Here is a 26,979-nt window from a genome sequence, read left to right on the forward strand (position 1 = left end):
ACTTGCCCTCTGCGGCCGGGGGGCCAATCAGGTGAGAGCATGGTGAAATGGATGAGTAAGCATGGGAAAATCACGTGAGGCATAACTTGGCGCTGCTTCTACAGTGACGATTGCGTTCTGCAGACGTATGTATTTCAATCTATCTAACTACTAAGTGCACAAGAGATGGATCTTTCTATACGGAGTAGATGCTAATGCCATATTTCTCTGAAAACATCTCCGAACCGACTGCTGATCCAGTACGGAGTAGGCTTTCACTAACATTTTCACGGAAGTTGCTGACTAAGCGCTAGCTTAACAACGCTTGCCTCGGCAAAAGTTAAAGATATAAAAAGCAAAATACCGGAGACGACAAGCAGGAGACAGGATGAAACCGAGAGGGGAAGTTGAAGAGACGTATAGACAAGGTTCTTGCAGTGGCACAGAAGAGAAGAGGAGCCAAAAGGAGGATAGAGAGCTTTGGTTTTGTCTGAAAGCCGATATTCAATATGGCTAACCCAATGGTACCAAGCGACTCTACGCCGCTGCCCCAGATATCCAAGAAAGATATACCTGTCTCAGGGCTTATTTGTTCCGTCTATGGGCTTGAAGAGATACCCTCGCAGGCAACGGAGGTGTCCTGTCTGTACCTACTGCACCCGCGCTCGAATACTCGCGAGTCAATGGAATGGGCAGCAATCGGAGCAGTGGTTGAGTGGAACAGACGCCTGGCGAATAAGCAGGTTGCTCCCGGCGAGCAAGACAAGGGCTTAGTAGCTGTATCCTTTGATCAGCGGAACCACGGTTCGAGAGAGGTGGACAAGCTGTGCAATGAGTCGTGGAGAGGTGGGAACCCCAACCATGCTCAAGATATGTTTGCTATATTCAGTGAGTTCGCCTGCCTGTTGCATACCGCCAAGGGGAGGTGGAGGTACGATCGCGGCTAATTCGGCATAGATGGCACCACGAGGGATGTGTCTACCCTGATTGACTACATGGGATGCTATCTTTTCCCCAAATCCGAGCGGAAGATAACCAACAACCTCGTGCTGGGTGCTTCTCTTGGTGGACATGCTGCATGGGGCTGTATCCTACATGAGCCTCGCATCACCAGTGCTACCATAATCGTTGGCTGCCCGGATTATATCAACCTCATGACTGACCGGGCAGAACGTTCAAAATTGGCTACTTGGACAAGCAGCAGCCCTCCAGGTTCTCACTTTCTTGGCTCTGAGTCTTTCCCTCAACCGCTGGTAGATACTTTGAAAAACTGGGATCCCACAAGCTTCTTTCTCAGTCATATAAGTGAATACCCGCCCAAGGAGCCAAAACGCAGCGGGCCGATCCCTGATCCCACGGAAGAGGAGAAGAATATCCTTCGGCCAGTGGTGAAGCGGTGTCTGGCAGGCAAAAGGATCTTGGTTCTCTCGGGGGGTGCTGACAAGCTAGTTCCTTATGCGCGTGGGGAACCATTCTTGACTTGGTTGAAGAAGGCAATTGGGCCGGAAGGATGGTGCGCAGAGGGTAAGATATCCCTAGAGGATATCATCTTTGAGGGAGTGGGACACCAAGTCACACCTCCTATGAGAGATGAAGCCGTCAAGTTCATCGGTGACTGTCTAGCTGCAGGGCAAGATAGTTCGAGGTCTGCCGTGGTTAGAACATCCAAGATGTAGACCAATCTAGAAATACTTTTTACGATATAAATGACCAAGCATGATATTTTTGAAATATAGGAAAAGAATTCTATTCCACCTATGTAGTATATGGGATAGAACCTAATTTCATACCTGCGAAAGACGGGGGAAAAATATCCACAGCCCGTCAAACGCAGACGTTAAACCGCCACAGTTTTTTGTTCGATCTTGGTCATTAAAATTGATGTTGCTTTCTTTTTAGTAGGATCATTTCCACTGCACTGCATCACGCCGTTCCGGATTCCCCTATCCCATGCTGTTGATGCAAAAAGAAAAAGAGCAAAAGTTACGCAACGGGCGATCGATCAGTGAGGTCTCTCCTCTCGCGCCAGAGAAAAAAAACACCGTTAAAACCCACAAGGGGCTCTATCTCCTCCATCCAACAGCAAGCGTACAGACAGATGTTGGCAGCGAATCATCGATCGTTTCAAACAGGGCATTTACGCAACCAACTCAACAACACCGCCGGCCTCCTTGATCTTTCTCTCAGCCTCCTTGCTGAAGTATCGTGCTCGTACAACCATTGGGATCTCTGGGAGGCGGCCCTTTCCGAGGACCTTGGAGTAGCCAAGTGGGAGGAGGTCGAGGACTGGGGCGGTGTCGGGCTTCTTGTTGCTGATGTAGGCATCACGGGTTTCAGAGGGGACGAGAGACCATAGCTACCACACAATTAGCATTGACCGTTTTTCTCCTAGTATATTTCTCCATTCCAATATGCTTCCCCCCCAGCGCATTGCATCTTTCCCATGGAACAATTGTAGGCCGTACCTTGTCGAGGTTGATGACTGGTCTCCAGAACTGGTTCTGCGTCTTGTGGAAGTATCGCATACCAACTTTACCGAAGTAACCGGGATGGTACTTGTCGAGGTTGGTTCTGTGGTGGTGCTGACCACCGGCCATACCACGACCTCCGGGGTGCTTGCGGTGCTTTCCTATGCGACCGTAACCAGCAGAGACATGGCCACGGCTATAAAAATTCATTCATCAATCAGCCCAAAACTGCTCAACGCTTCCTCGGGGCGCATCGAGCGCCTCACAGCGGCGGCACAGAGGGGAGGCACTCACTGCTTTCTCGTCTTCGTGAGTCTGGTAGGCATCTTGTCGGAGGCGCGCTGGTCGACAAGAGGTTGTGGTCGGTCGATGAGGAGGAAAAGATGGAAGTTCAAGCGCTCGTTTCGCTTTCTTCGACTGCAAAAAGTTTCCCTTCTTGGCTGTGGTGTCGCTTAGGGTTAGCCCTAGTCACGTTATTATGACCTTCTTAGTCATGTATTAGTAATGCAATCATGACTAAGCAAGAAAAGGGGCAACGAAGAGCGATCTCTATAGAGTAGAATATTATGGACAAGACAAGACTTGTACGGAGTATGTCTAATGGTTATGGATAGTGGATGGTCTATGGCTTTGACTGGAAAAAGTGCTGGAGTTGGCCGGGGACATCGCCCTGGTGATTCTTGAGAAGACTGCCCCTGATCCAGCCAGGCAGCTTCCCCTGAATCCTCTCCGTCTGATACCTCCTGTCTATCATCAAAATAGCAGCATAGTCCCCCTTATGTCGTATGGCTCGCCCAATACACTGGTTCACCGTCCGCATACATGTGTTTTCATAGTATGCTCTACTTGCTGCCTTGCCACAAGCTCGTCGGCCCTCGTCTGACTGGATGGAGTCAGCAAGTTCATATGCCTTCCTTTCAACATGCTGCAACTTAGCCTGCCAGATGGCGTTGCGGGTGTTGGGGAACGGAAGGCCGACCACGATAACACCACGGCCTAGGGCGTCTGAGAAGTTGATGCCTTCTGATAGTTTTCCTCCCATCACGGAGAGTAGGAGGCCGCCTTTCCCTGCGTCGACGGAAGCGGAGTATTTAGAGAGGAGAGAGTCAGTGCTGGTGTTAGCGTTGGCGCTGACGTTCATACTACCTGTAGACTGGGGCTCATGGAAGATGGGCTTAAGACGGGAGAGGCTATTGAGGATTCCGGAGCTAGAGGACCATACTTTCAGCACGGTTGCTAAGTAGTCGTAGCTGGGGAAGAAGACCACGACGCCGTCAGGGATGATAGAACAGTATCTGACTATTGTCCGACCCAGGCTGATGATCTATATCTAGTTGTTAGATAGAACCAGGCTTGGGAGTTTAATGTAGAAAGGCGTACCATCTTTTCAGACCTGCGCTGATCAAAAGTAAAGTTGAATTCTGTTCCATCCATTCCTCTGTCAATCGGGATAGCCATCAGATTATCCTTTGGTATGACATGGCCGTAAGTAAACGTCTTTATCTTCTCTCGCGGGAGATACGAGAGCAAGTGATTAACATAGTCGTCCATCTATCTTGAAGTCAGGATCAATTGCTCAATGTTGAGTGACGGCAAGGGGTACGTACTGGCTCCATGGTTCCTCCAGCAAGTATAACTGCCCTTGCATCTTCGACAAGCTCCTTGAATCGACTAGTAGGATCAAGTAAGAGGTATTTCAACTGTACGTCACCGCCAACCTTCTCGTAGAACAGGCGTCCTTCGTCCGAAGGGTCCATGAGCGGAAGTAGGAAGCTTTGCACATGGAATAACACAGGCATACCACCGTCTACCTTCTTGCCACCCCCGTCACCACCATTGGCCTGCTGAGTGGCTGTGTGTTCGATGTATCCATCTACCTTTCTAGCGAGCTTGCTTTCTCTCAGGTACACGCCTAGTTTATGCGGATTGATCATATCCACACCTCCCTTCCCCTTTCCGCCACCGAGGACATCCTGCACCGTTAGCTCTGCATCCAGTCTGTCATTCTGCCCAACACCATCCAAGAATGAGACCATACATCCAACCAGCCTGATAAGCTGGGCAATGTATACTCGATTTCTGCCCTTTAGGCGAGACTTGAACCGTCTAGCGTACGTGGTAATCTGGGCCAGGGCAGTCCTAAGCTGTGATAGTGAGACGGTGACGGAGTGAATATTGACGATAGCATCGACGAGGTTATGTGCTTCGTCGATGACGATGACACTATTCTTGGCTGAGAGGTTGAGTGCTTCGCGGGCTGACTGTTGTAATAGTAAAGGGTAGGGTAGTGTGACCACCTCTGTGGCAGAAGCTCTCATAGCCGTACGAGATGCGTAGTATGGACATATGCCCATCTTGGTGCCTAAGGGTGGTAGGTCTTCAATATCGTTAACTCGAGCGAGTAGGTGGTCCTGGAACTGAGAGGTCTTGAGCTCGTTGTCCTTGGTAGGGAGGTATGGGCACTTGTGCTCTGCAGCTGCATTGGGGCGTTGTATCTCCAGACACCGTTCATTGATGGCCGTGGCAGAAGACAGAGACCGGACCGAAGGGTTGATGCAGAGGGTTTTCCTAGATGCGAGGGGAGTATGTTTTATCCACTCTCCTTCATCCTGTTGGTTTTCTTTTTTCTCTTCCTTCAAGTTGTCGTCTAGGTCTGGGGGTATACTGGATATGGGCATGACCCGGCGCATCTCCTGCGCGAATTGGATCAGCTGTGAATGTGTACGAGAGCAGTATATGATCTTGACGCTTTCATTGTCTTCCTCTAGCTCTATCCGCTGGGCAGGGCCTTTGAGCTTCTCAAGGAGGGCCAACGTATCTGATGATAGGGGGTTGCCATCATCCTGCGGCCGTCCAGCCTTTTCATCTCCACTTTCATAGTCATCTAATTCAAAGTCTTCATCCTTGGTTTCTGGACGGACTTTCTCATTAACAACTCGCTAGTCAGTCATTTGGTGTCAGTATGGTCCAGTTTCGTCAAAAAGCATATCAAGGGCGCCGTGTGAATGTATCAAGTACCATCTTCTTGGTCAAGCGAGAAGCAAGCTCCAACTTCTTTCTATGCCTCTCCTCTGTTTCCCTGACTCTGGCCAGACGCTCTTCCAGCTCCTTTCGGCGAGCAAGCATCTCCTGGGTCCTCTCACGTCGAGCGTGCTGCACCATCCAGTCCGGCTCCCCGTCGTCCCCATCTACCAAGTCAGCATATATACACATCAACATGCAGCAGCCATGACCTGGATATGACCAGTACATGACAAGTAGAGTAACAGTGACACACCGTCATCAGCCTTCTCGAGAAAGACGGAACGCTTATGGTCCCTCAGCCATGCCAGCGAGCCACATATCAGGCTCAGCGATTTGCCCTATCCGCGTCAGATGGACACTGGTATCACGCATCGTCCTGTCAGGTACACAACAGACATACCGTCCCTACACCCCCATCAGCAATGAACAAACAGGCGTCAGAAGCTGTCCCGGGTGCAGAATTCACCTGTAGGGCTCTCGAAGATGCCTACGCCGCCGTCCTCGATGCAGCCATAGAGCGCCTCCATGAACTGCGCCTGGATATCGTACGGCCTGTACGGATGGCGGAAGTCCCTCTCCATCTCGCTGCCAGCCCCGAGAGGACGTTCAACGCTTCTTCGACTGTTCCTGTCCGTCTCTAGGCCATCTGAGCCGTCCCCTCTGGCCGTCCTATGCCGTATATCGATGTGATCTTCGCCCTGGTCCCCATCGGTCAGTCAGCTAGCTATGCGGCTACTTCAACAGCAACGGGGGGGGGGGGGGCCAGTCTCCATCTCAACGGCCGACTTGCCTCTGCTCTTCTACTCCTTTTTGCTTCGTCTGCCAGCTAACTAGTCTTCCCGTCTGCCCGTCGCTGCGAGCGTCGTCGTCAACTGACTAAAAATAACCTGCTGAGGCAGTGCTCGTCCTTCGGCTGGCGGTCATTATCTGGTTGTTTTAACTAGTGACCCTGGTGGGATATCTACATAATAACTACAACCTCCCCGCCGACGTCGACGTCAACATCCAACGTCAGTCACTCTCGCAGCCCACCAACTAGTTATCGGCTACCAACCCTTCTGCCTCCTGCTCTTCGCCTCTATCCAGGACCCTCGCCTGTCACAAGCTGCTCGCGAGTGCTACAGGCATCCAACTAGCTGACTAGCCCTGGCCTGCAAGAAAAAAACCCCTTACTGCGGCCTCCACTTTGCCCCATCTACCAACCTTTAACAACTCCTTAGCTACTCCGTACGCCGGCCAAACGCCTTCTAGCAACTCCTTCTACAGCCTCCGTTGCCGACTGACACTCCTTTGACCGTCTCCGTCAGCTCGTGAACACGACAGACAGCCAGCTGAACGTCCGCTCCCTTAAATGCGCCGTGCTCCAAGCCCGCCGTCCAGGGCCCCGGCCAGCACCCCCAGCGTCCGCATCCCAGTCCGAGCCAGCAGCGGCGGCGCCCTCGAACACGAGTAGCGCCCTTTTTCTCTCCTTTCTTTTCTTCTTCTTCCTCCGTCTGCGTGTCTATCCTATCATCTCGCGCCCTCTGGGTTGGAAGCGTATTTAAATAGAAATAAATACACACTATATCCATGGCTGCTCCGTACGACTCGTCTCGCCCGCCGCTCTTGGGAGCGACTTTCTATCCAGGCGCCGTCGACGACTACCAGATGCCGGAAGTCATCTCGCCTGCTCCCCAGAGGTATTTATAGAGGGCCTTTTCTTTCGTTTCTTTTTCAGCTATCACCTTGCATTGCTTATATTATAATAACAACTAGCTGGCCCTTTTGTTCCTCTCGTTCGACCTGTCAGCCTTCCAGGAGCGCTGCCCGCTAACAGTTGCCCATTTTAGGGTCATGCCCGAAGTCCCTGAGAACATGCAAGATAATCTCGCGCACTTCGAGCTCGACGCCTCGTCCTCCTCCTCCAACTTGCGCCCTCACCAGCACCAGCAGCAGCAGCATTATCCAAGTCGTGGCTCCTCGATGCATAACCAAGGAGCGCCGGGCTTCTCTGCGCCGGGCTCTCCGTCCTATCCCCCGCAGCAGCAGCAGCAGCAGCAGTACGGCGGCGGTAGTGGCGGCGGCTACGATGCTCCAAACTTCTCCCCTTTTCCGCCACTCGTGAACCCGCCGCCAAATGTGCCTCCAACGGACGAGGAGCGCGAGGCCAACCTCGAACAGGGCCGTATGGCAGTCCTCGGCTCCAACGATGCGGAAATGCAGCTTGCCTGGGCGCAGGATGCCCTCTCCTATGTCGAGGTAGCCATGCAGAACGAACTGCGCAACCAGGTAGCCTACCCGCCGCGGCCGCAGACACCGCAGATCGAACACCAGCTCAAGACAGATGCCATTAATATCGTTTCTTTCCTGGCCGAACAGCTGCATCCGCGGGCCATGTTCATTCAGGGCATGTGGCTCGAGTTCGGCAAGTTTGGCTTCCGTGTCGACAAGAAGGAGGCTTTCCGGTGCTACTCCCGCGCCGCCGAGGGCGGCTATGCACGCGCTGAGTACCGCATGGGAATGCAGTTTGAAAGTTCAAACGAGCCTCTCAAGGCTATCAAACACTACGAGAATGGTGTCAGGCTGGGTGACTCTGCTTCATACTACGTACGTTTTACCCCTCTATCCTTGTGCTGTCGTTACAATGGCCCATTTGACTGACAGAATTATAGCGTCTTGGTATGATGATATTGCTAGGACAGCATGGTCAACGACAAGACTACGTAGTCGGACTCGACCATATACGCTATGCTGCACAAACCTGCGACGAGAACGCTCCTCAGGGCGCCTACGTATGTGTTACCCCCTCCCCCGATCACTATAACCTTGCAACATCTAACTAAGAATACCAGGTCTATGGAATGCTGCTAGCTCGAGAACTGCCTCAGGTCACTATTCCTGATGAGTATCTCGCTCATGACCTTGTCAATGCCCGTATCAACATTGAAAAGGCTGCCTATCACGGCTTTGCCAAGGCACAAGTCAAGATGGGCTCTGCGTACGAACTTTGCCAGCTAGATTGTGACTTCAATCCGGCCCTGTCGATTCATTATAATGCCCTTGCTGCTCGACAGGGTGAGCCCGATGCTGAGATGGCTATCAGCAAATGGTTCCTGTGCGGTCACGAAGGCGTCTTCGAGAAGAATGACGAACTCGCCTTTACCTATGCCAAGAGAGCAGCTCAGTCGGGCCTGTCAACTGCCGAGTTTGCACTAGGCTACTTCTACGAGATTGGTATCTACGTTCCTGTAGATATCAAGGAAGCCCGAAGCTGGTACGCCAAGGCAGCTGCCAACGGAAACAAGGACGCTTCAGGACGAATTGAAAGCATCTCACGCTCCAAAACACTCTCTCGCAAGGATCACGAAAAGGTGGCCATTCAGCGCATCAAAACACAGCGCACTCAGCAGCGCTTCTCCCAACAGTCTAATCATCTCCAGCAAGGCCAGCCTGTCCAAGACACTCTTGAGATGCCCGATCCATCTCGCATGAGCCTCAATGACCCTTCCCGTCCCATGTCAGCGGCTCCATACCCTGACGGACCCCCCTCAGGACGCTATGGACCAGGTCGGCCAGGTCCAGGACCAAACTCACACTCTTACGGTCCAGGGCCGGGCGATCACCGCAGCTCTTCCGCTTTCGGTATCAATCCCAATCTCCGCGCACACTCAGTTGGGCCACCAATGGGACCACACGGATATCCACCGCATGGTCGTCCACCAATGGGTCCCGGTCCCGGCCCAGGAGGCCCCGGAGGTCCTGGTATGGGACCAGGTCCACCAAAGCTGGATATCGGCTTCTCTGCTCCTCCAGACCCGTCCGGTGCAGATAGAAGGAGGAAGCCGCAGCGTCCTCCTGGTGCACCGGGACCGGGACCAGGACCAGGACCCGGCCCTGGTGGAAACCGTATGCCTTCCGCTCCTCCATCAGGAAGGCCACACGGCGGACCACCTGGTGGCCGACCCGGTACCGCAGCTGGCCCGGGTCCAGGGCCAGGACCAGGGCCAGGACCTGCTCCGCAACCACCAAAGCAATCTGCCACTGCACCTCCCGCTCCCGGTAAAGGCAAGGGCCCAAAGACGTTCGAGGAGATGGGTGTGCCGCAGGGCAAGTCGGAGAGCGATTGCGTAAGTAGATCTTACTACCTACACTATATGCTGATAGTCAACCATAATACTAACAAATATGCTAGGTTGTTATGTGATGTCATTCCTTACCATTATCGGTCAAGGGCAAACGGGGAACAAAAAAAAGGGGTGGGGAGAATGGTGTTCTCTATTTCATCTACTGCATGTCGTTGCAAAAGTCGATTTGCCACGTTGTTTCTTCTTCCTCTTCTATCTTGGTAAAACTTATTGATTAATTCTGGAGATTCTGGAGCCCCTTTTTCGCGTACTTCTTTTTTTTTTTCTCCCCTTATTTCACGTTATGCCCTTCGTGAAATTTATCTCTGTATGCATTACTTACATTATATAGCACTGTCTGCCTTCTGCATTACTTACATCTTCATCTTGCCTTACTTTATCTCGCATAGACTCTCGGGGCTCATTTCGAACGGTTACATACATATATCTGCCTTCTTCGCCTCCTATCTTGGGATCTCCGCCCTTATTTTGTTTCTCTTGCGTTTGCCATGTTTTCTTTCCTGGGGTGTTTATCTTTGATCTACTGTTCAGCGTGTCTGTTGTCATTCATTCACCTTTTCTTCTTCTCCCTTTCTTTATGACCCTGCTTATTACGCATAGTTATCATATTCATTCTCGGTGGTCAACACGACCAGGTATATTTGATGTGTTGAGCATAAAACAATACTATTTCCGTTTTTTCATGATAACCGCCCGACCTGACTATCTGCAGCATATTATATACTCTTTACCCACCGTAGAAAGTGAAATACATGATTCTCTTCTCTATAAATATTTATATAAATATTTATACAAGTCTAGCCGTAAACGAATGCGGTCAGCAGATTCTGCCGCCTGTTGTCCCAAACTGGAAATTCTCGACGTCTTTTCCTCGACGTCTTTTTCATCTTCAACTTCAACTTCAACAACTTCATCGGCATTGACATTGCCATCAACGACAACGGAAGAAGACTAAGAGAACGGCAGTGACCATAGAGATAGAATATTCACAGTTGACAGGAGGTAGACACGATGGCTCCAAAAAAGGAAAAGACAGAGAAAGGCGAGAAGAGCGTCTCCAGTGAAGATGGTAGGCGTTTTCATCCGGTGTCAAGATGCAAAGCTATGGATCCAGCCAATTCTGATGAAATGACCGTACTTCTCCGGCTATTTATATAGGTTCGGCCATGATTCTGAAGTATCTCAGTAAGTGGATGTACAATCTCTGTGCCATGGACATGAGAGTGCTAATTGTTAGCCAGAGCAGCAAAAGTATGAATGAACATCAAGCCATAACTGACAATCGGATTATATACTAACTGACTTCATAGCCGGCCATATTCGGTAGGTCAGCCCTTTTCTCCGTTGAGGACAGAGATACTAAACCACGAGTAGGCAATTGATATCAGTGCAAATTTGCACAATAAGGTGACTAAAGGTATCTAGCATAAAACAGGACAAGACAGATGCGAACCATATGCTAACAATAGGCATAGCATATACGGTCAAAGCTTTAAAGGCTCTGCATGAGCGGAAGCTGCTCGAGTGCAGGGTCTCAGGTATAAATAGAACTGGGTATCTTGCTGAAGGCCTGAGCTGAGTGTAACGTAGGGAAACAGATGGTTTACCATGCAATTCAAGAGGCTAGCAGCGAGGTAACGCCAGAAGAACTTGCAGCCATGGACGACAAGATCACATCTCTGAAGGAGCAACTCGAATCTGTCAAAGTACAAGAAAAGACTCTCAAAGCCGAGCTTGCCGTGCTAAACTCCCGTGTCTCAAGCACAGAGCTTCTCTCGCAAATCGGCCAGTTAGAGCTGAGGAAGGATACACTGAACGATCAACTTGCCCACCTCTGCAAGGAGACGGCTACAGACAGGATAGTAACAGAGGAAGAAAGCAACCGTGTCCAGAAAAACTGGGCAACGTGGAAGAAGCACGCTTCTCTCCGAAAACTGGCGTGTCGAGAGCTGTGGTTAAAATGCACAGAGGTCCTGCCCGACAACGTCAAAAGCAGGGAAGAACTCTGGGAGTCGTTCGGGATGGAAGGAGAGCTGTAATGCCGCTGTCCAATCGGGGGTGTCCAAGCAGCATATGCCCGTCGTGGGGGGAGGAAGATCTGGGGAAAGAGTTATATGCGAGGACAACACGATAAATGCTAAAAAAACACCCATTTGGTCTCTGCCATGCCACGAAACAATGACGATGAACAGCCAGCAGCATCCCAAGGATTAGTTAACTAATAGCTAGTGGGCATGACGACACGATGGCGTCGGTATTACTTTCAGGTCAGCTGCAGCGAGGTCAGTCGCCGCAAGCTCACCGTAGCTTGCAGGTCATGAGCCTCCTTGTTTGAGTTGTATGTATGTACCTCTGAGTTCCAGTGTCATGATAGTTGACAATAAATAGTTAGAACTGCCGCTCACTTGCCCTTCATTCACTCTCAAAGATATCCTCGACCTAGTTCGGCGACTAAGTCGGGCCTCCAGTGAATACATAGTTATCGCCGTTGAAATGAGATCGAAGTGAAACTTCCCGCCTGGTTTCCAGGGATACCTTTCGGCCTCCAAGGCTCGGAAAAGAGTGACTGCTGCGTGGCAGATCTTTGCTCGCCTGCCCATTCTCCTCCTTCGCCAGCAAACAGCAAAGCCCACACTAAAATCTAAGCGCGAAACAACAAGCAGAAGAGCAGAGGAAAAAGCATCCTCCAACAAGCTAAATCCCGAGACTTTTTGCCCCCTCCGCACCACAATAATCCCTTCGATCCACGAACCCTAAATAAAAGACGCGGAAAAATCTGTTGGCTGTTCTCCTCCTGCGACCTTCTTTTCAACCTCACAATGCAGAAACAGCCGCCGACGCAACCACGGCATCACCCACCACAGCATATAACACCGCAATACCCGCCACCGCAGCAGCAGATAGACTCGCGGAAGCTCAACGACACTGCCTCTGCTACTGCCAGAATGGCTGGAGGCGATCCGCGCAACAGAGCCCCGCTTCCTGTGCCGGGAGGTCATGGTCCATTTCCGCAGAACGAAAACGGTGGCATGCGTCCCCCGTTTGATATGGCTCGCAGCCCGCCAAATCCACCCGCCAGCAAGAGTAGGTAGACACCGTCCGGATGGGCCGCTTCGAACGAAACGGCAGCTAACTGACGTGAACGCGCAGATACTAAACATGTCCCATGCAAGTTCTTCCGTCAGGGAACTTGTCAGGCCGGCCCGGCATGCCCGTTTCTTCATTCGACAGACAATACCATAGACTCTGCGCCCTGCAAATACTTTACAAAGGTGATACCTGAACTGCTGGGGAAGCCCTTAGCTACTTGAACTTGTAAATATAACTAACAGTTTATGGCGATATCTAGGGAAACTGCAAATTCGGAGCAAAGTGTGCCCTAGCTCACATCTTACCCGATGGTCGGAGAGTAAATAGGCCTAGCATGGGCCTTGGAGGAAACCTCAACCTAGGCGGAAGAGTTCATCCTCCTCCATACCATGCACAGGACTCGGCTTTGGCAAACTCACTCCTCTCTCAGCAGCAGATAAACGGACAAAATCCACGGTTCTCATACCCGTATGCCTCCCAAGATGATCTGCATCTCTTACCTCCACATGCCCAGCAACAACTTCAGCAACAACAACAGCTACAGCAGCAACAGCAACAACAACAACAGTTCGGTCAGCAATACGATGGCTCGATCCCACTTATTGACGCTGGGCTGGTGTCTGATACCGGCTCCAAGTATGGCTCACCTCCAGAGGAGATCCGCCTCCCAATGTCTCCTATCGGTCGTACAGCTCTAGATGCTCCACTGCCTGCTTCGTTCGACAGTCAAGGCATATCCCACATGGCTCGCTATGGCCCAGTCGCGGCATCGATGCCATCCAAGTTCGGACTTGACTTCGCCCACTCCCCATCTCTCTCTCACCGACCTAACGCCACACCCGACGTGCTCCGCAGCTTGCACGATACAGCCTTCGGAACAGACAAGAAACCACTTGGGCTCGGCTCTTCACCACCAGTTGTTAGTGCGGAAGATAACTCCGGCTTCCGTGTCATGCATTCTCAGCGTGTACCCCGCCAGCGTATACTCTCCGCCAGCGTTCCCCGACCCACGGTTCTCGATGACTGGGAGGACAACTTCACTATGGAGGAAGACTATCTCCCCACGAACCTGCACGATGATGTACTCACACCTCAAGAACGAATGCGCCGTCTCTCTCGCACCGAGCACGAATTATCAAGCAGCAGCAAGGATCCATCCGGCCTTGGAATAGGTATAGGCATCGGGATCGGAGGATCGGGCAAAGTAGGCTCTCCGCTGGCATCCAGCCCATCTCGGTTTGGTGCCCTGTTCGCCAAACAACGCCAGCGGAAGGAGGAAGAAGCCCAAGCTGCCCTCGCCCAGAACGGACATGTCGGCTCTCCTCTGCGTGAATCAGTCATTGGGTCTCGCTCTTCTGCCAACGCCATCCGGCCCATCGGAAGCCTGCCCGGATCCGGCGACATCTCTCCCTTCGTTGCCAGCCCTCGTCAGTCTTCCATGTCTATGATTTCTGAACAGTTAAGCAGCACATCGCTTCACCCTAGCTCCGCCCGAGCTCCGACCAGCAATCCCCGTCTGGACCGCAATATATCGTCACCCGTGAGCACGAGCCGGATCGACGAGGAGCAAAGTGACTTGGTCTTCTCAATGGAAGAGGAGGAAAGCAATAAGAGAACAAGCGCAATTTGGGGCGCAAACAAGGGAACCCCTCCTCCTACAGAGGAAGAAAAGAGTGCAAACGCAAAGGCGTCTACGGCCGGTCAGGATAAAAAGGACGGGAACGGAAAATCTTACCTAAAAATGGAGTCTTTGTATGGAAATCGATCATGATGATATCCATGGTGGTTGTTTTTTTTTTTTTTTTTTTTTTACTTGTCTCTTTGATACGAATCTTCGGCAATTGCTTGGTGACCTGCTTGGTTTTTGATCTGCTTTAATTCACTGGATGCTTTTTCATGTGCTAACGCTCTTTTGGCCCCATATTCCTTTTCCCCTTTGATACTCTCTCTGCTTTTCTTCTACATCTCCTTTGGATCTTTCCATTTTTTTCCTTTCAATACACCGGTTTGGAGAATCCAATGGTCGTTTATTCTGTTTAACTCTCCATCTCTGCCACTCTTCTTTCTCTTTACATTTCCCGGCGCCCATCGAAAATTCTGTTACTCTTTGCATACCATACATAACCTGTAAATATATGTCCAGATACATACGCCGACTCCTGCATGCATAACATAACAGCAGATACACCGCTAATGATAAGTCTATTTCATGCATTCTTGCGCATCCCCGTAACCAAAGAGAACTTTGTATCTAGATATCCGTGATCAGCTTCTCGCTTTCTCCAAGAAACATATCACCGAGTCATCCGCCATCAGCCTCTCGCTGTAGATATTGAACCCGCACTTCTCCAGCAGCCGGATACTGGGAATGTTTGCCTTGTTCACATTCGCATACACCTTCTCGGGCTTCTCCTCTTCACCTTCACCGGCCGGCCGTCGAGGTATTGCCCACCAGACCTCAAGAAACGCCTTCAGGGCTTCCGTGCCGTATCCTTTGCCCCAGAGGTCGGCGTCGATAGAGTACCCCAGGTTCGGTATGGGCAGCACCTGGTTCATCCCGATGCCTCCAATGATCCTGCCTGGCTTGACTGCGCCCTCTTCCGTTTCCTCTCGCAGTGTTACAGCAAAGTAGAAGAAGAGTTCTCCTGAGTCTGGGATTTGGAGCCGCTTAGAGTCCATCCATCCTTTTTGGGCTGACACATCAGGGATGCCGTGTACGAGATACTTCAGCATAGGATGCAAGGCAGGGATGTTTCTGGTTGCCGGATGTTAGCCACTGATATGTATATTTATATAATGCTGGGTAAACGAGGGTATCCTACTTCCAGGCATCAAGCAGCTTTGCGTTCAGTGCGACCAACGGTGCAGCATGGTCGTATGTCATGGGAACCAACACCATGCGCGGAGTGACTATCTCCTTTGCCTCGTACGGAAGAATAAGCCGACAGGGTTGAGGCGGTGCTCCTGCTGATGGGTATTTGACCTTCTCCTCTTCCTCAGTTGCACGCTGTGGCTGTACGCTGGCCATGGTTGTAGTATTTTAAATAGAGGTGTTGAAGGGAGACGGGTTTGATAACTCACCAGTTAACTAACCGGCATTCCAGGGAGAGTCCACGCCGTCTTTATATAGGCCATAGATAAATACGATGCTGCCTGCGGAATGCCCATTATCAGACTTGCTCGTCGGAATACGAGGTCATGTCGTGAAAAGAGTCAAAATGACCAGCTGGCGCATGTCTAAGGGCGAGAAGGATGGTAAAGCGACAGGGGCAGAGGGTGTTTCGAGGTCAGATATCGGAATAAACTTCGGAATTAACGGAATGAACGGTCACCGATTATCGATCGATTTGGACGGCGACGACGTGAGAGTAAATGTCATGAATTATATTTATTTGGTAGTTTGCTGGCAGTTGGTTAGTCTAACAGAGGAGGTACATGGTTGGGTTTTTTATTTAATGAAAAAGCCACAGAGGAAGAAGAGATATAAAGTACACGGAAGAACATGCTTGACGAAAGAAAATGCCCCAACGGCAACGGCATGCAAGCTGTAGAACAGAGCAGAAGAAAGATAAAAGAAGCGGCAGAAGATGTAAAAAAAAGGGCTAACAATCCATATGCTTTTTCCTGAGGTGGTGGCTTTTTTATGTCAAGATTCCAGTTTCATTATGACCGACTTTTCTGAAAGAGCATCAAGAGAATTAAATGGCGTAAACCGAGCAGTAACCATCAGTAGTTAATCACCGTCCACGTCGTTGTTGGGCGGCAAGCATGTTGGCATGAAGAAGCTTGAATCCGTTGCAGAGAGCTCGCATATCGGGGTATGGAGTACGTTGCAGTTCGTAGCCTTGCGGAATCACCTTGACAGGCCAGCTGTTCAGTGGTGCCTTCAACCCGGCCTTGAAGCAGAGGTGGAAGTATCCGGGGTGCTTGGTATCAAGGCAGAAGGCATAAGCTGATCGTTTGGGGTTGGCGGTGGTGTATGTCGTCAACCAGCCCTCTATAAATCACTGTTAGTGTCTTGACGATCATTATAATGCTTGGAAAGGGAAGAATATTACCTGTTGCCTCCTTGGTGCCGCTCTGATATTTCTCATGCACCGTCATATCATCCACCTTCTTGGCCATGGCCTTGACGTGGTTGACTATTAGCTCGTCGAGATCAGTGTACGAATATTTACCGCCAATCTTCAGGATTCTTCCAACGGTAAACTCGTTGTCTTTGTCCAATTCCAAAACATCAATGTGCTGGTATACTCCATCAGCTACCTTCCAAGTAACAGCAAGATGGTCGTGGCCCTTGGATGAAGGACGAATTACGACGTCACCACGGCTCTGAGGTGCAAGGAATTCCTCTGCTTGTCTGCCATTGAACGGACGGAAGAGTGGGTGTTTGATAACACGCAGAGCACGTTGGTCGGTCTGGGTCTTCTCCTTCATAGCCTCCTGGTCTTCTCGCTCTTGATCCTCGTCCCATTCGCCGCGCATGTGGTCTAGTTGTCGACGGTATGGCTTGTTCACCTGGTCTTCTCGGAGAGAAACGTTGGCTACAAACGACTTTCGGTTTAGGTAGGTAATCTTCGCCAAAGTAGTCTGATGAGGCGCGTAGAGACTTCGAACAGGAATGTCGTATCTATCTGTCATTTCTGACTCGGGTACAAGAGCATCGATTCCACAGTCAAGCTTGCCGTCAATATGGTCGTCCGAGACACGTTTGATGGTGATAGGCACAACCATGCCCTGGGCCAACGACTCGGCGGTTTCACCGGTAAACATTGTGAAAATGGCATCGGTACCGAGGAACACAAACTGTTTTCGTAGCTCTTCGTAGGGTTGCTGCAGTTCGGCACGGATGGTTTCGAGAGTAGCTCTCTTGCGCTGGTTTAGGTTGTTTTCCAGCTGCTCGGCGTATTCTTCGAGAAGAAGATCGTTGACCTTATCTTGGGCATCTTCCTTGATGAGTTTTCGAACAATGGCGCCTTGTCCATTCTCGTCTGTTTCTGCCTTGATATCTTCTTCATCGAGCTCAAGGGCATCAGCAGCAATCTTCCTGCCGATATCGTAATCTTCAGGATGGACACGAGTGTTGTCGAGGTAGTCTGTGTCTGGGTCTGCGTTGTCATAATCAATGTACAGGAAACTAGCGCAGTTGTTCCAGACTTTGACTCCCATGGCTGGGTACTGGGCATTGACTCCCAAGAGTTCCATACGGCTGTTTACCACGCCGCCGTTCATATTGATGACTTTCAATAGTTGAGATGCCTTTCGTGGACCAAGGCCGGAGACATATGTAAGGAGGTTGGCTGTCGAGACATCGCTGACAGCTTCGTTGATATCAACACCAACCAGGTTGACCATGTCCACCAAAGCGGTTTCTAGCTGTTTTAATAGCTTGTCCTGGGGTATAAGTTGCTGACCAGGTCTGAACTGGATGGACACCACATCTCTTCCTAGTGAGGCATACTCCTTCATTGGATTCTGCAGATACTTTGCTAGGGCAACGCAGTATCGACTTTGTAGACTGAATCCAGGGTGGTCAACTTCAGCTCTGCGGCTGGTCTGGTATAATCTGGCAACCTCGTCATTAACGATGACAACTTCCAGGATATCACTGACTTCCTCATCTCGCTCATCTGTGTAGAAAGCACCGCGCAGGTCCTTTGCTTGGACAAGCTCTGATAGTTGCTTGTACAGCTTTCTTGTTTCGGGAGACTGTCCCGATACGCCAATAACATCAGGTTTTCGGCGCTCAACGAGTTCAACAAAGGCTTCCACATCCTTTCCGTCAGCTATCATGCGGTCGGGGTCGCCAAGGGTAAGATCAACAAATTTGCCATGTTCAAGCACTCGGCCATCTTCTTCAACCCAAGTCCAATAGATAGGATCCTTTCCAACGATTCCAGATCCGTTCGTAAGAGCCAAGACTCGTGGGATGGTTCCTAGGATCATTCCCTTGGGCTTATACGGAGCTTGATCGAGTCTTGTCGAGAAGACTTCTCTGCACTCGCGCGCAACATGGTTCTCACACTCTGAGCGGATATTCTCCTTGACTCCCTTACTCATTATCTTTTCCAGCTTGCTGAGAGCCAGATCTAGGACGTCCTTTCGCTCCTTGTTCCATGCATCTGCAACCTCGCTGGAGTTATCAGATTGGATCTCAGGATAAAGGCGCTTCTTGAAGTTGTCAAAGTCCTTGAAGTGAACTTTTATATCAACCAAACCTTCTTCCTCGGCCTTGAGCATGCGCAAGAAGAGCTCAGGCCGGCGCGCGATATCCGAGATCTGTTGGTCACGGAGGTACTTGAATTCGTAGTATGGATGATGTTCGTCAATCTTCTTTAATCCCTTTTCGGTCCGGTAACATTCGATCACTCCACTCATGTAGAAGGCCTGCCTCATGACTTTTCGAACCCTGGGACTCATGGTAAGTTCTTCAGCGAACATTGAGCGTGCAGCCTTCATGGCATGGGCTCCGTTGGAGAAGCTCGAGTCCAGGAGGTTGTCGGCCATATCGGTGGGTTTCTCGCTTGCATCGTCAATATATTGTCTCCGGCCAGTCTCCATGACGTTCTGCGCAAATGCATCGGGAGTGATACCGAATGCACGAACCAGTCCATATGCACGGCTGTTGCGAACACGCTCGAAGAAGGTCTTGGTAGAGGCCTTACGGCGCTGGGCGGCAGTGCCGTTCTCTCCTTCGTGATTGGCGGTGGCGAGAGCCATGTCCTTGAGTTCTATAGAGTACTGGAAGTAAAGGTAGTCCTGGACATCCTGGAGCTCTTCCATGGTAATGGCTGCGGGGAGCATTTCCTCAAACATCTCGTCCTTGACATTGGCTATCGTCTGTAGGTTATCGTATGTGGTCTGGAGAGTGTTTCGTTTATCGATGAGGGCACGGAATTTAAGGTCGTACTCGAAGATATCCCACAAGTCGATCATGCTGAGCAGCTTCTCTGCCTCGACGATGTACTTTCCTCCATCAGGGTTGGTCCCACCGTCGGGAATCGGGATCTTGACAGCATGGATAAGGTAGTCCTTTCGGTGCTGGAAGATGAAAGGTACTTCCCAGTCATCCGTAACCATGAACTCGAGGACCTTTGCGACCGCCCGCTGGAATGGTTCATGTAGATCTGAATCGAGTCGCTTTTTCAGCAGCATGAGGTTTGATATCCAGACAGCCTCTTCTCTGAACTGCTCCTCGGTCAGAGTGACATGCTGGTATGGCTTTCTGGCAAGCTGGTACCGTTCGGGCTCGTCTGTCGAACGTATGATGTTATCTTCGTCGGTCATCATCTTTTCGGCGAGCTGCGAGGGTTCGAACACGTCCTTGAGGTCGAGCTGCTTCTCCTCGTCCTCTTCCTGCTCCTCTTCCTCGTCTTCCATCTCAAGGGCGAAAAGATAGTCATTCCCGTCTCCGAAGGCCATGCGCATATCCTCGAGAGCGGCTTCGTCGAGCCCAGTGGCTTCGGTCACGGCGAAACCAGAGAGTCCCTTTCTGGCTGGACGGGCGATCTCCTCGTCCTCCTGCTGGCGCTCGTCCTCGTCTGAGAAGACATCCTTTTCGATAAAGTCGTCGAGGTCATCGTGCATGTTCCTCCGGTCTCTGCCACGTCCGTATGTCTCTACTTCATCTTCCTCGTCTGAATTGAAGATGTCGTTGATGCCCTGTGGCTGGTCCCGTCCGACCTTGTGGCCGCGCTTTAGACGCTTGAACTTGGACTACACAGCCGTCAGTTTTTGCTTTTCTCCTTTCCGGCGCCTACAATATCACAGACGTAAAGAAGCATACCTCATTGTGCATGGGGAGTTCAAAGTCGGGGTTGTTTTCTCGGATCAGGTAGAGGTCGTCTTCGTCCAGCAGCTCTTCTTCCTCTATACGCTCCTGCCGCCGACGCTTCTTCTTCTCCCGGCGCCTGGCCGTCCGCTCTTCGTCTTCTTCCTCTTCATCGACAATAAAGCCTTCTCGGACCTATTAAAGTGTCAGCCAGCTCGGCCTCTCCCTGCCGGTCGCAGACGATTTAAAAAAAAAAAAAAGGGCAGGACACCTACCGCACGCACGGCATCCTCGTCTTCGTCGTCTAGCTCCTCTTCGCTGGAGTCATCGTAGTGACCATTCTCTTCCACATCCTTTGACTGGCCGCCCTCCTCGCCGAAGGACTCGTCTTCTTCCTCGTCCAGGACAGCTTCGGTCTGCAAGAGGTCGTGAGTGCTCATGACTGTGGAACTTGTTCGAACCGCTGTCTCGTCTGGATCGCAAACTCCTCCCAGACAATGTCAACGGGGAGAATACCAGGATAACAGCGACAATGATAGTAGAAAGCAGAGAAGATAGAGAGAGAGAGAGAGAGAGAGAAGACGTTGGACGACGAAGAAAGTCCTTTTGGCAGCTTCAGAGGCGCCCAGGACAGCGCTAGTCCCAAACGGGAGGAGACCGCTAAGCGCCGCGTCTAGCGCCTATTCTAAGCGACAGTCGCCAGTCACGTTATCCCTTACATAAGCAAGCCGAAACGCGCTATCAATAGGAGCAAGTCCGGGCGGCAGCGACCAAAGACGCATTTTTATATATAAAAAAAAGTAAAAGCCACGAAATCGCAGACAAGAAGATGACGACGGCGAGGACAGGGAGGGAGAGCAAGGAGAGAGACCTGAAACCCGGTGGATGGCCCCCCCCCCAGGAGTCGAAGGGGGTCGAGGGAAGCTCGCTAACCGCCCGCCCGCCCGCCACAGTGGGCAGCAGCGAAAGGAGGAGCCCGGCTGGTCGACGGGCTGCTCTCCTGCGGCGGCGCTTTGCTCTGCTTTGGAAATAGTTATGCCCCCCTGTCGCCGCTGCGGAGCTGCGTTACTAGTAGATTTTTGCCTGAAGACTTAGCATGTAACACCCTGCTGTAGACGAAAAAGCCATCTCGCTTCCTCCTCGCCCGTTAAGCATCGTCGTCTTGCTCTGTAACTTCCAGCTCGTCCTGCCTGTGCCGCTCTATTCAAGAGGTGAAAGGTGGGAGAACCGCGATCCGCTCCGTCCATTGGCTGCGTCTGCGGCATCGTCATCTTATCCCACCGTCCAATACCACCAATACCTCCTCCGTCCAGCGCAGCAGACTCGCCCACCCAGCGATCCCCCCCCCCCAGCGCCAGGTAAGGAGACGAGCAAGGCTTTCCCCTGCAGCCGGGCGTCTCTCTTCGCTACTGGTTGCATCCCGCGGAAATGGACTTGTTCGGCTGATGGTTTTTGGTCTCTTTCAGGTACAACCACTCTCGCTCGCTCACAAGGGCAGACCCTCCGCCAGACACCTGCAGATCCAGGCCTGTTTCCCCCTGGAGATCGTGTTATACCAGCAGACTCTCTCTCTCTCTCTCTTGCTGTCTCGATATCTGCTCGCTCTATAGCCTACCGTCGTGGTCTTCGCTCTCTCTAACTGCCTCTATTGCGGTGCTCGGCTGGTGGGACTTTCTCGTGGTGCCACATAACGTCTGCCTGACTCTCGATCGAGATCACCACAACATATAACAAAGAGACCAGAAGGGAAGCAGAAAGGATACAAGACAGCCGGCTTACTCCCGTGCAGGCTTCTGCAGCACCTCACCTACCCTCGTCGGTTTTCTACCTCCCTTGATTTGTCCCTGGAGCAAATCCTCACATACACACTCTGCCACCATGGCGGACGCTTTCAAGGCCCGCTCGCTGAAACGAAAGAACGTCAAGGGGCTTGCTCTCAATGCAGCAGCGTCAAAGCCAGGCCTGAAGCCCTCGGATGGCGATGCTCAGATCCCCGGAGCTATCGGGAACGTGGACTCCAACAGGACAGACACCCTCGAGATTGGCCTGGAATTCAAACTCGACCTGCGCAGTGAGGACCTGATAGTGCTCAAGGAGCTCGGGGCCGGCAATGGAGGGACCGTCAGCAAGGTCATGCACGCCTCGACAAAGGTTGTCATGGCCAGAAAGGTAGGCATAGGCATTCTTCCTCTTTTTTGGCTCATTGCTAGTCAATACTAATTGAGGCCCTCTTGATAGATCATCAGAGTCGATGCAAAGGAAAAAGTACGGAAGCAGATCCTCAGAGAGCTCCAGGTCGGCCACGACTGCAATTCGGCCCAGATCGTCACATTCTACGGAGCATTCCAGAACGAAGCCAGAGATATTGTACTTTGCATGGAATACATGGATTGCGGGTAAGTTTGTCCATAGATATATATATATATATATATAGACGTATACGTACTTACCAATGTACAGATCTCTAGACCACATCTCGAAGAACTTTGGCCCCGTCAGAGTCGACGTGTTGGGAAAAATCACCGAGTCCATCTTCGCCGGTCTCGTCTACCTCTATGAAGCCCACCGGATCATGCACAGAGACATCAAGCCGTCAAACGTCCTAGTAAACTCAAGAGGCAGTATCAAGCTGTGTGACTTTGGTGTTGCTACCGAGACAGTCAATTCCATAGCAGATACATTCGTCGGTACTTCCACTTACATGGCTCCAGAACGTATCCAGGGAGGCGCATACTCTGTCCGGTCCGACGTCTGGAGTGCTGGCTTGACCGTCATGGAACTGGCTGTTGGAAGATTCCCCTTCGACACCTCTGATACCTCTGCCGGAGACAGGGCGAGTGCGGGACCCATGGGCATCCTCGACCTGCTCCAGCAGATCGTACACGAACCAGCTCCCAAACTACCCAAGAGTGATGCCTTTCCTAAGATATTGGACGACTTTGTTGCAAAGTGTCTACTAAAGAAACCTGAAGAACGACCAACTCCACGACAGCTATATGTACGTCCTCTATATATTCTCTACTAATTCTATGGTATTTAACTAACGCATCTGTAGGACCACGATGCATTCATTCTAGCGGCTAAGAGAACCCCCGTCAATCTCCGGGAATGGGCAATCAGCATGATGGAACAGCACAACAGAAAATCATACCTTGCACCCCCTGCCCCCAAGGCCATCACCCGCGATGGCGGATCAGGCGAATCCCCGTCCTCCTCCGGCCCTCATACCCCAGACGAGACCCCCCGCCAGGCGACCTCAGGAGAAATCCCGCTCAACATCGCAGGAGATATCACGCCCCGATCACGGCCCCAAGCCACCTACGGCATAGAGCACTCTCCATCAATGGGCTTCGAGAAGCTATCACTCAACACCAACCAGGGCCAGAACTACTCTAGCGGCTCGGTTCCTCGCTCCTCCCGCTCTCCGTATCCTCACTCCGCTACATCCACGTCTCAGGGCCCCTTTGCTGCGCCCCGTCCCGCACCTTCACCAGTGTACCATACTACCAGGAACGGTTCGCAGTCTGCCGGTCTTCCACACCTAGCTGGTCCTCCGCCAAAGGGCCCCTTACCCATACCCCCTACATCTGACTCCTGGCGAAGCCAGTCGCAGAACCGGATATGATTAACCACTTCTCTTGACTAAACTGAACTACTTAACCAACCTGCATCTAACCATCTACATTTTGAACTGGCGCCATTCATCTCATCTCATCTCTCTTATTTGCTTTGCTTTGCTTTATTCTACTTTCTCTCTGCTTTCTACCATATAACACTTCTTTGCCTTTCATCAGTGTTTTACCTATCCATCTATTCTATTCATTCGTCTCTTTATATTACTGCACTTTGTCACTTTCATCCAGTTAGTCTCCCTTTTTTTTTCTTTGTCTTCACTTCTGCTGTTATTTTTATCCTGTTGTATCGCGTTATGCTGTGTTTCCTCTCCTTAAGCCTTCATACCCTCGATCTATACATATTTACTCTCATCGTCCCTCTCTCCCTCCCGCCTGTGTAGCTATCATAATAATGACCTCTCTAGCATGTATGCAATGGTACCTTTGGCAATCAGAAGCTCATATCTAGGAATGTACATAATTCAGATCCTCCCTTTATAGAATTCAATCACATTCATTATTCAGTAGGTAGTAGCCATGAATAGGAGGCCACTGGTAGTGAATCAACGTATTGATCAAATGCCTTTTTATTGCAGGCGAGTTTACATGAATAGCCTCGCCTTGATAATGAGCTCGTACATTAAGCGAGGTGAGTACAGGATTCTAACATCAATTAAACAAAACATCCAAAGAGATCCGTCATATAATATAAAATCAAAGCCCGAATGTACATGTATTTGCCACCGTAAGCTCAACTAAACCAGCAAGCCTCCCCTTTTATTATATGCTTTCTTTATTATTCACCCATATAAGGAGATCAGAGAGAAAGAACATCCATCATAAATCGATATCATAAACCATGTAAAACAGAAAACGGAATCAAAAAGGAGGGAAAAAAAATGCAAATAATGGATAGTAATAGAAAAAAAGACTAATGAGAAGTACCAAGGACATCGGCCCCCTTGACTCGTCCGGCTCCTCGTTTGCCAGACTTGCTCTTCCCACCGCTATTTGCTGGTCCAGAGCTGCCAACGTCGAGAGAAACAGGTAACGTCTCGAGGATGGCTCTGTTCCCTTCGAAGTAGTGGTCGATGAATCCTCCTCCCAGAATCCTGCGCATACCAGCGAGACGGATCCATTTCCACCATCGGTCGACACGCATGTAGCTGTTTCGATGGAACTTGACCGTCTTGCGGCTGCCGTAGCTTTGGTTGGTTTCAAAGTCGATGGCGTTGCTGTACTGTGGGCCACGGCGGGGGTTGATGACGGTGTTCAGGATGGAGGTGAAGTTGGTATGAAGGGAGCGTTTGTCCTTCTTGTTGATGTGGCGGCCGGAGATGTGGGCGAGGGCCTCGACCTGTTTGATGATGCGGTGGGTGTTGTGGTATGCATCGTATCGCTTGATGAGTTTGGCGCCGTTGTCATCCTCGTCGTCCGATGGGGTGGAGGAACGGTCGTCGTCGGTGGCGTTGTAGTTGTCTTCGTCGTCTGACTCGTCCTCCTCCCTGGGCGTGTAGCTCTTTTCGTAGAGGAGGGCGATGTTCTCACCAGCTGCAACCTGCACGCTGGTCTCGCTGCTCTCCAGTTGGTCGGCAAAGGCCTCGACAGCCTCTTCACTCTCGACCTCGAGGTCTTCTATGTGGGAGGCGAGGAATCCCCATTCCTCGATGGCGGCGGTAACGGTATCCGAGTCATCGGCAGCATCGACGTATGCGCCATCAGACATGGCGATTTCCATCAGGAAGTTCATCTGCTCGAGTATGTTGTCATCTCCTGCTCCTCCAAAGATAGTACAGGCACTCAGTGTTCGAATGGCGGCGGCTTTGACGGCGAAAGACGACGAGTCCATGGCGGCTCGTTTGACGACGGAGCTCATGGACGGGTAGATGGTGTCGTCGAGCATGGTAACGGCCATGAGAGAAGTGGCCCTGAGTGCGAGGATGGTTTCCTTCTCACTGGTCTCGGATCGGATGGATTTGGCAAACACCTTGAGCAGCTCGTCCATCTTACTGCCCAGTTCTTCTTCTTGGTAGTGGGCTGTCAGCATCCGGACAAATGCGTTGAGATAGTCCTCTCGTCCCTGGACGCTGCTGCGTTTTCGATCGATGAGTTCGTTGATGACATCCTGCAAGGGAGCACGGCTGCTCTCAGCATCTTCTCCCGCACCGGACTCCTCAGCTGAGACATTGCTATCAAACTGTTAGACCATGAACAACTAATTATAAACACGGGAAACGAAGCACAAAGGCATACCTCCAAGCTGTTCCTACACTCCGGGTATCATCGTCTTCATCATCCTCATCGTCTGAGGGGTGGCGACTGACGTTTCTTGAGGACTGGCGAGAACTCTGGGCTGATGGCGTCCTCGAGTTCGGCGTAGAGACTCCCCGGCTCTGGGCCTTGCGGGAGACGGTCTTGTTGCTCTCGAGAGCACGGCGTCGAAGGTCGCGCATAATGATGGATGATCCGTATATCCGTATATAGATATAAAAAGATATAGATCTAGCGGGTCTCGTTTATAACTGTCCTGCGTCGATGGAGGGACACAGAGGTTCGTGCGGAGGAACGAGGGGCCAGGCAGCTCCTTATCAGATAACGGCCGTGTGGGTCTGGCTGCAGGGTGGGTTGTTCTTTTTCCTGATCACCAGGTGTTCGTCGATATCAAGGTATGTTGTGTGCGCTGGTGCTGCGTCGAGTGGCAGCGGTTCTCGAAGACGGGTGCTATCCCAAAGCCACTGAACCTCGATAAGCTCTGTGCAGGCGGGAGAGGCGTGCGGACATGAGGTGCAGGTTTGTTGCCGTCAGGCGCTGGTGCAGCAAGGCTAAGGCAGGACAAGGCGCGGCTGGCTGGCTGGCGGGTTGCTGGCGTCGTTGTTGGCGATGTTGTGCGCTGGTCGCTCCTCTTTGGG

At 51.3% G+C, this 26,979-nt stretch overlaps 10 protein-coding genes across 10 annotated transcripts; 5 read left to right on the forward strand and 5 right to left on the reverse strand.

The window, feature by feature from the left end:
• Positions 1-488: 488 nt before the first annotated feature.
• ARB_07202 (uncharacterized protein) lies at positions 489-1,655 on the forward strand (the record flags this gene model as incomplete). The annotated part of the gene is made up of 2 exons (XM_003014594.1): positions 489-867; positions 937-1,655. The coding sequence occupies 2 exons, from the start codon at positions 489-491 to the stop codon at positions 1,653-1,655; spliced, it is 1,098 nt and encodes a 365-aa protein (XP_003014640.1).
• Positions 1,656-2,116: 461 nt separating this feature from the next.
• On the reverse strand, positions 2,117-2,657 carry ARB_07203 (uncharacterized protein; the record flags this gene model as incomplete). The annotated part of the gene is made up of 2 exons (XM_003014595.1): positions 2,117-2,335; positions 2,445-2,657. 2 exons carry the CDS (start codon positions 2,655-2,657, stop codon positions 2,117-2,119), a joined length of 432 nt encoding a protein of 143 aa, XP_003014641.1.
• A 412-nt stretch (positions 2,658-3,069) lies between these two features.
• Positions 3,070-5,699, reverse strand: ARB_07204 (uncharacterized protein; the record flags this gene model as incomplete). Its single annotated transcript, XM_003014596.1, has 4 exons — positions 3,070-3,771; positions 3,828-3,998; positions 4,055-5,386; positions 5,466-5,699. The coding sequence occupies 4 exons, from the start codon at positions 5,697-5,699 to the stop codon at positions 3,070-3,072; spliced, it is 2,439 nt and encodes an 812-aa protein (XP_003014642.1).
• Positions 5,700-7,304: 1,605 nt separating this feature from the next.
• ARB_07205 (uncharacterized protein) lies at positions 7,305-9,813 on the forward strand (the record flags this gene model as incomplete). Its single annotated transcript, XM_003014597.1, has 4 exons — positions 7,305-8,057; positions 8,123-8,242; positions 8,303-9,577; positions 9,682-9,813. 4 exons carry the CDS (start codon positions 7,305-7,307, stop codon positions 9,811-9,813), a joined length of 2,280 nt encoding a protein of 759 aa, XP_003014643.1.
• A 1,380-nt stretch (positions 9,814-11,193) lies between these two features.
• On the forward strand, positions 11,194-11,634 carry ARB_07206 (TBP interacting domain protein, putative; the record flags this gene model as incomplete). Its single annotated transcript, XM_003014598.1, has 1 exon — positions 11,194-11,634. One exon carries the CDS (start codon positions 11,194-11,196, stop codon positions 11,632-11,634), a length of 441 nt encoding a protein of 146 aa, XP_003014644.1.
• Positions 11,635-13,019: 1,385 nt separating this feature from the next.
• ARB_07207 (uncharacterized protein) lies at positions 13,020-14,456 on the forward strand (the record flags this gene model as incomplete). Its single annotated transcript, XM_003014599.1, has 1 exon — positions 13,020-14,456. One exon carries the CDS (start codon positions 13,020-13,022, stop codon positions 14,454-14,456), a length of 1,437 nt encoding a protein of 478 aa, XP_003014645.1.
• Positions 14,457-14,950: 494 nt separating this feature from the next.
• Positions 14,951-15,713, reverse strand: ARB_07208 (N-acetyltransferase, GNAT family, putative; the record flags this gene model as incomplete). The annotated part of the gene is made up of 2 exons (XM_003014600.1): positions 14,951-15,440; positions 15,508-15,713. 2 exons carry the CDS (start codon positions 15,711-15,713, stop codon positions 14,951-14,953), a joined length of 696 nt encoding a protein of 231 aa, XP_003014646.1.
• Positions 15,714-16,422: 709 nt separating this feature from the next.
• ARB_07209 (uncharacterized protein) lies at positions 16,423-20,896 on the reverse strand (the record flags this gene model as incomplete). The annotated part of the gene is made up of 4 exons (XM_003014601.1): positions 16,423-16,682; positions 16,744-20,401; positions 20,472-20,651; positions 20,732-20,896. The coding sequence occupies 4 exons, from the start codon at positions 20,894-20,896 to the stop codon at positions 16,423-16,425; spliced, it is 4,263 nt and encodes a 1,420-aa protein (XP_003014647.1).
• Positions 20,897-22,334: 1,438 nt separating this feature from the next.
• ARB_07210 (uncharacterized protein) lies at positions 22,335-24,081 on the forward strand (the record flags this gene model as incomplete). Its single annotated transcript, XM_003014602.1, has 4 exons — positions 22,335-22,625; positions 22,695-22,852; positions 22,917-23,454; positions 23,512-24,081. 4 exons carry the CDS (start codon positions 22,335-22,337, stop codon positions 24,079-24,081), a joined length of 1,557 nt encoding a protein of 518 aa, XP_003014648.1.
• A 920-nt stretch (positions 24,082-25,001) lies between these two features.
• On the reverse strand, positions 25,002-26,523 carry ARB_07211 (uncharacterized protein; the record flags this gene model as incomplete). Its single annotated transcript, XM_003014603.1, has 2 exons — positions 25,002-26,259; positions 26,324-26,523. 2 exons carry the CDS (start codon positions 26,521-26,523, stop codon positions 25,002-25,004), a joined length of 1,458 nt encoding a protein of 485 aa, XP_003014649.1.
• Between the last annotated feature and the right edge of the window lie 456 nt (positions 26,524-26,979).

This window comes from Trichophyton benhamiae (genome assembly GCF_000151125.1).
Source record: "Trichophyton benhamiae CBS 112371 chromosome Unknown contix00378_25.r1.exp, whole genome shotgun sequence".
Lineage (NCBI taxonomy): Eukaryota > Fungi > Ascomycota > Eurotiomycetes > Onygenales > Arthrodermataceae > Trichophyton > Trichophyton benhamiae.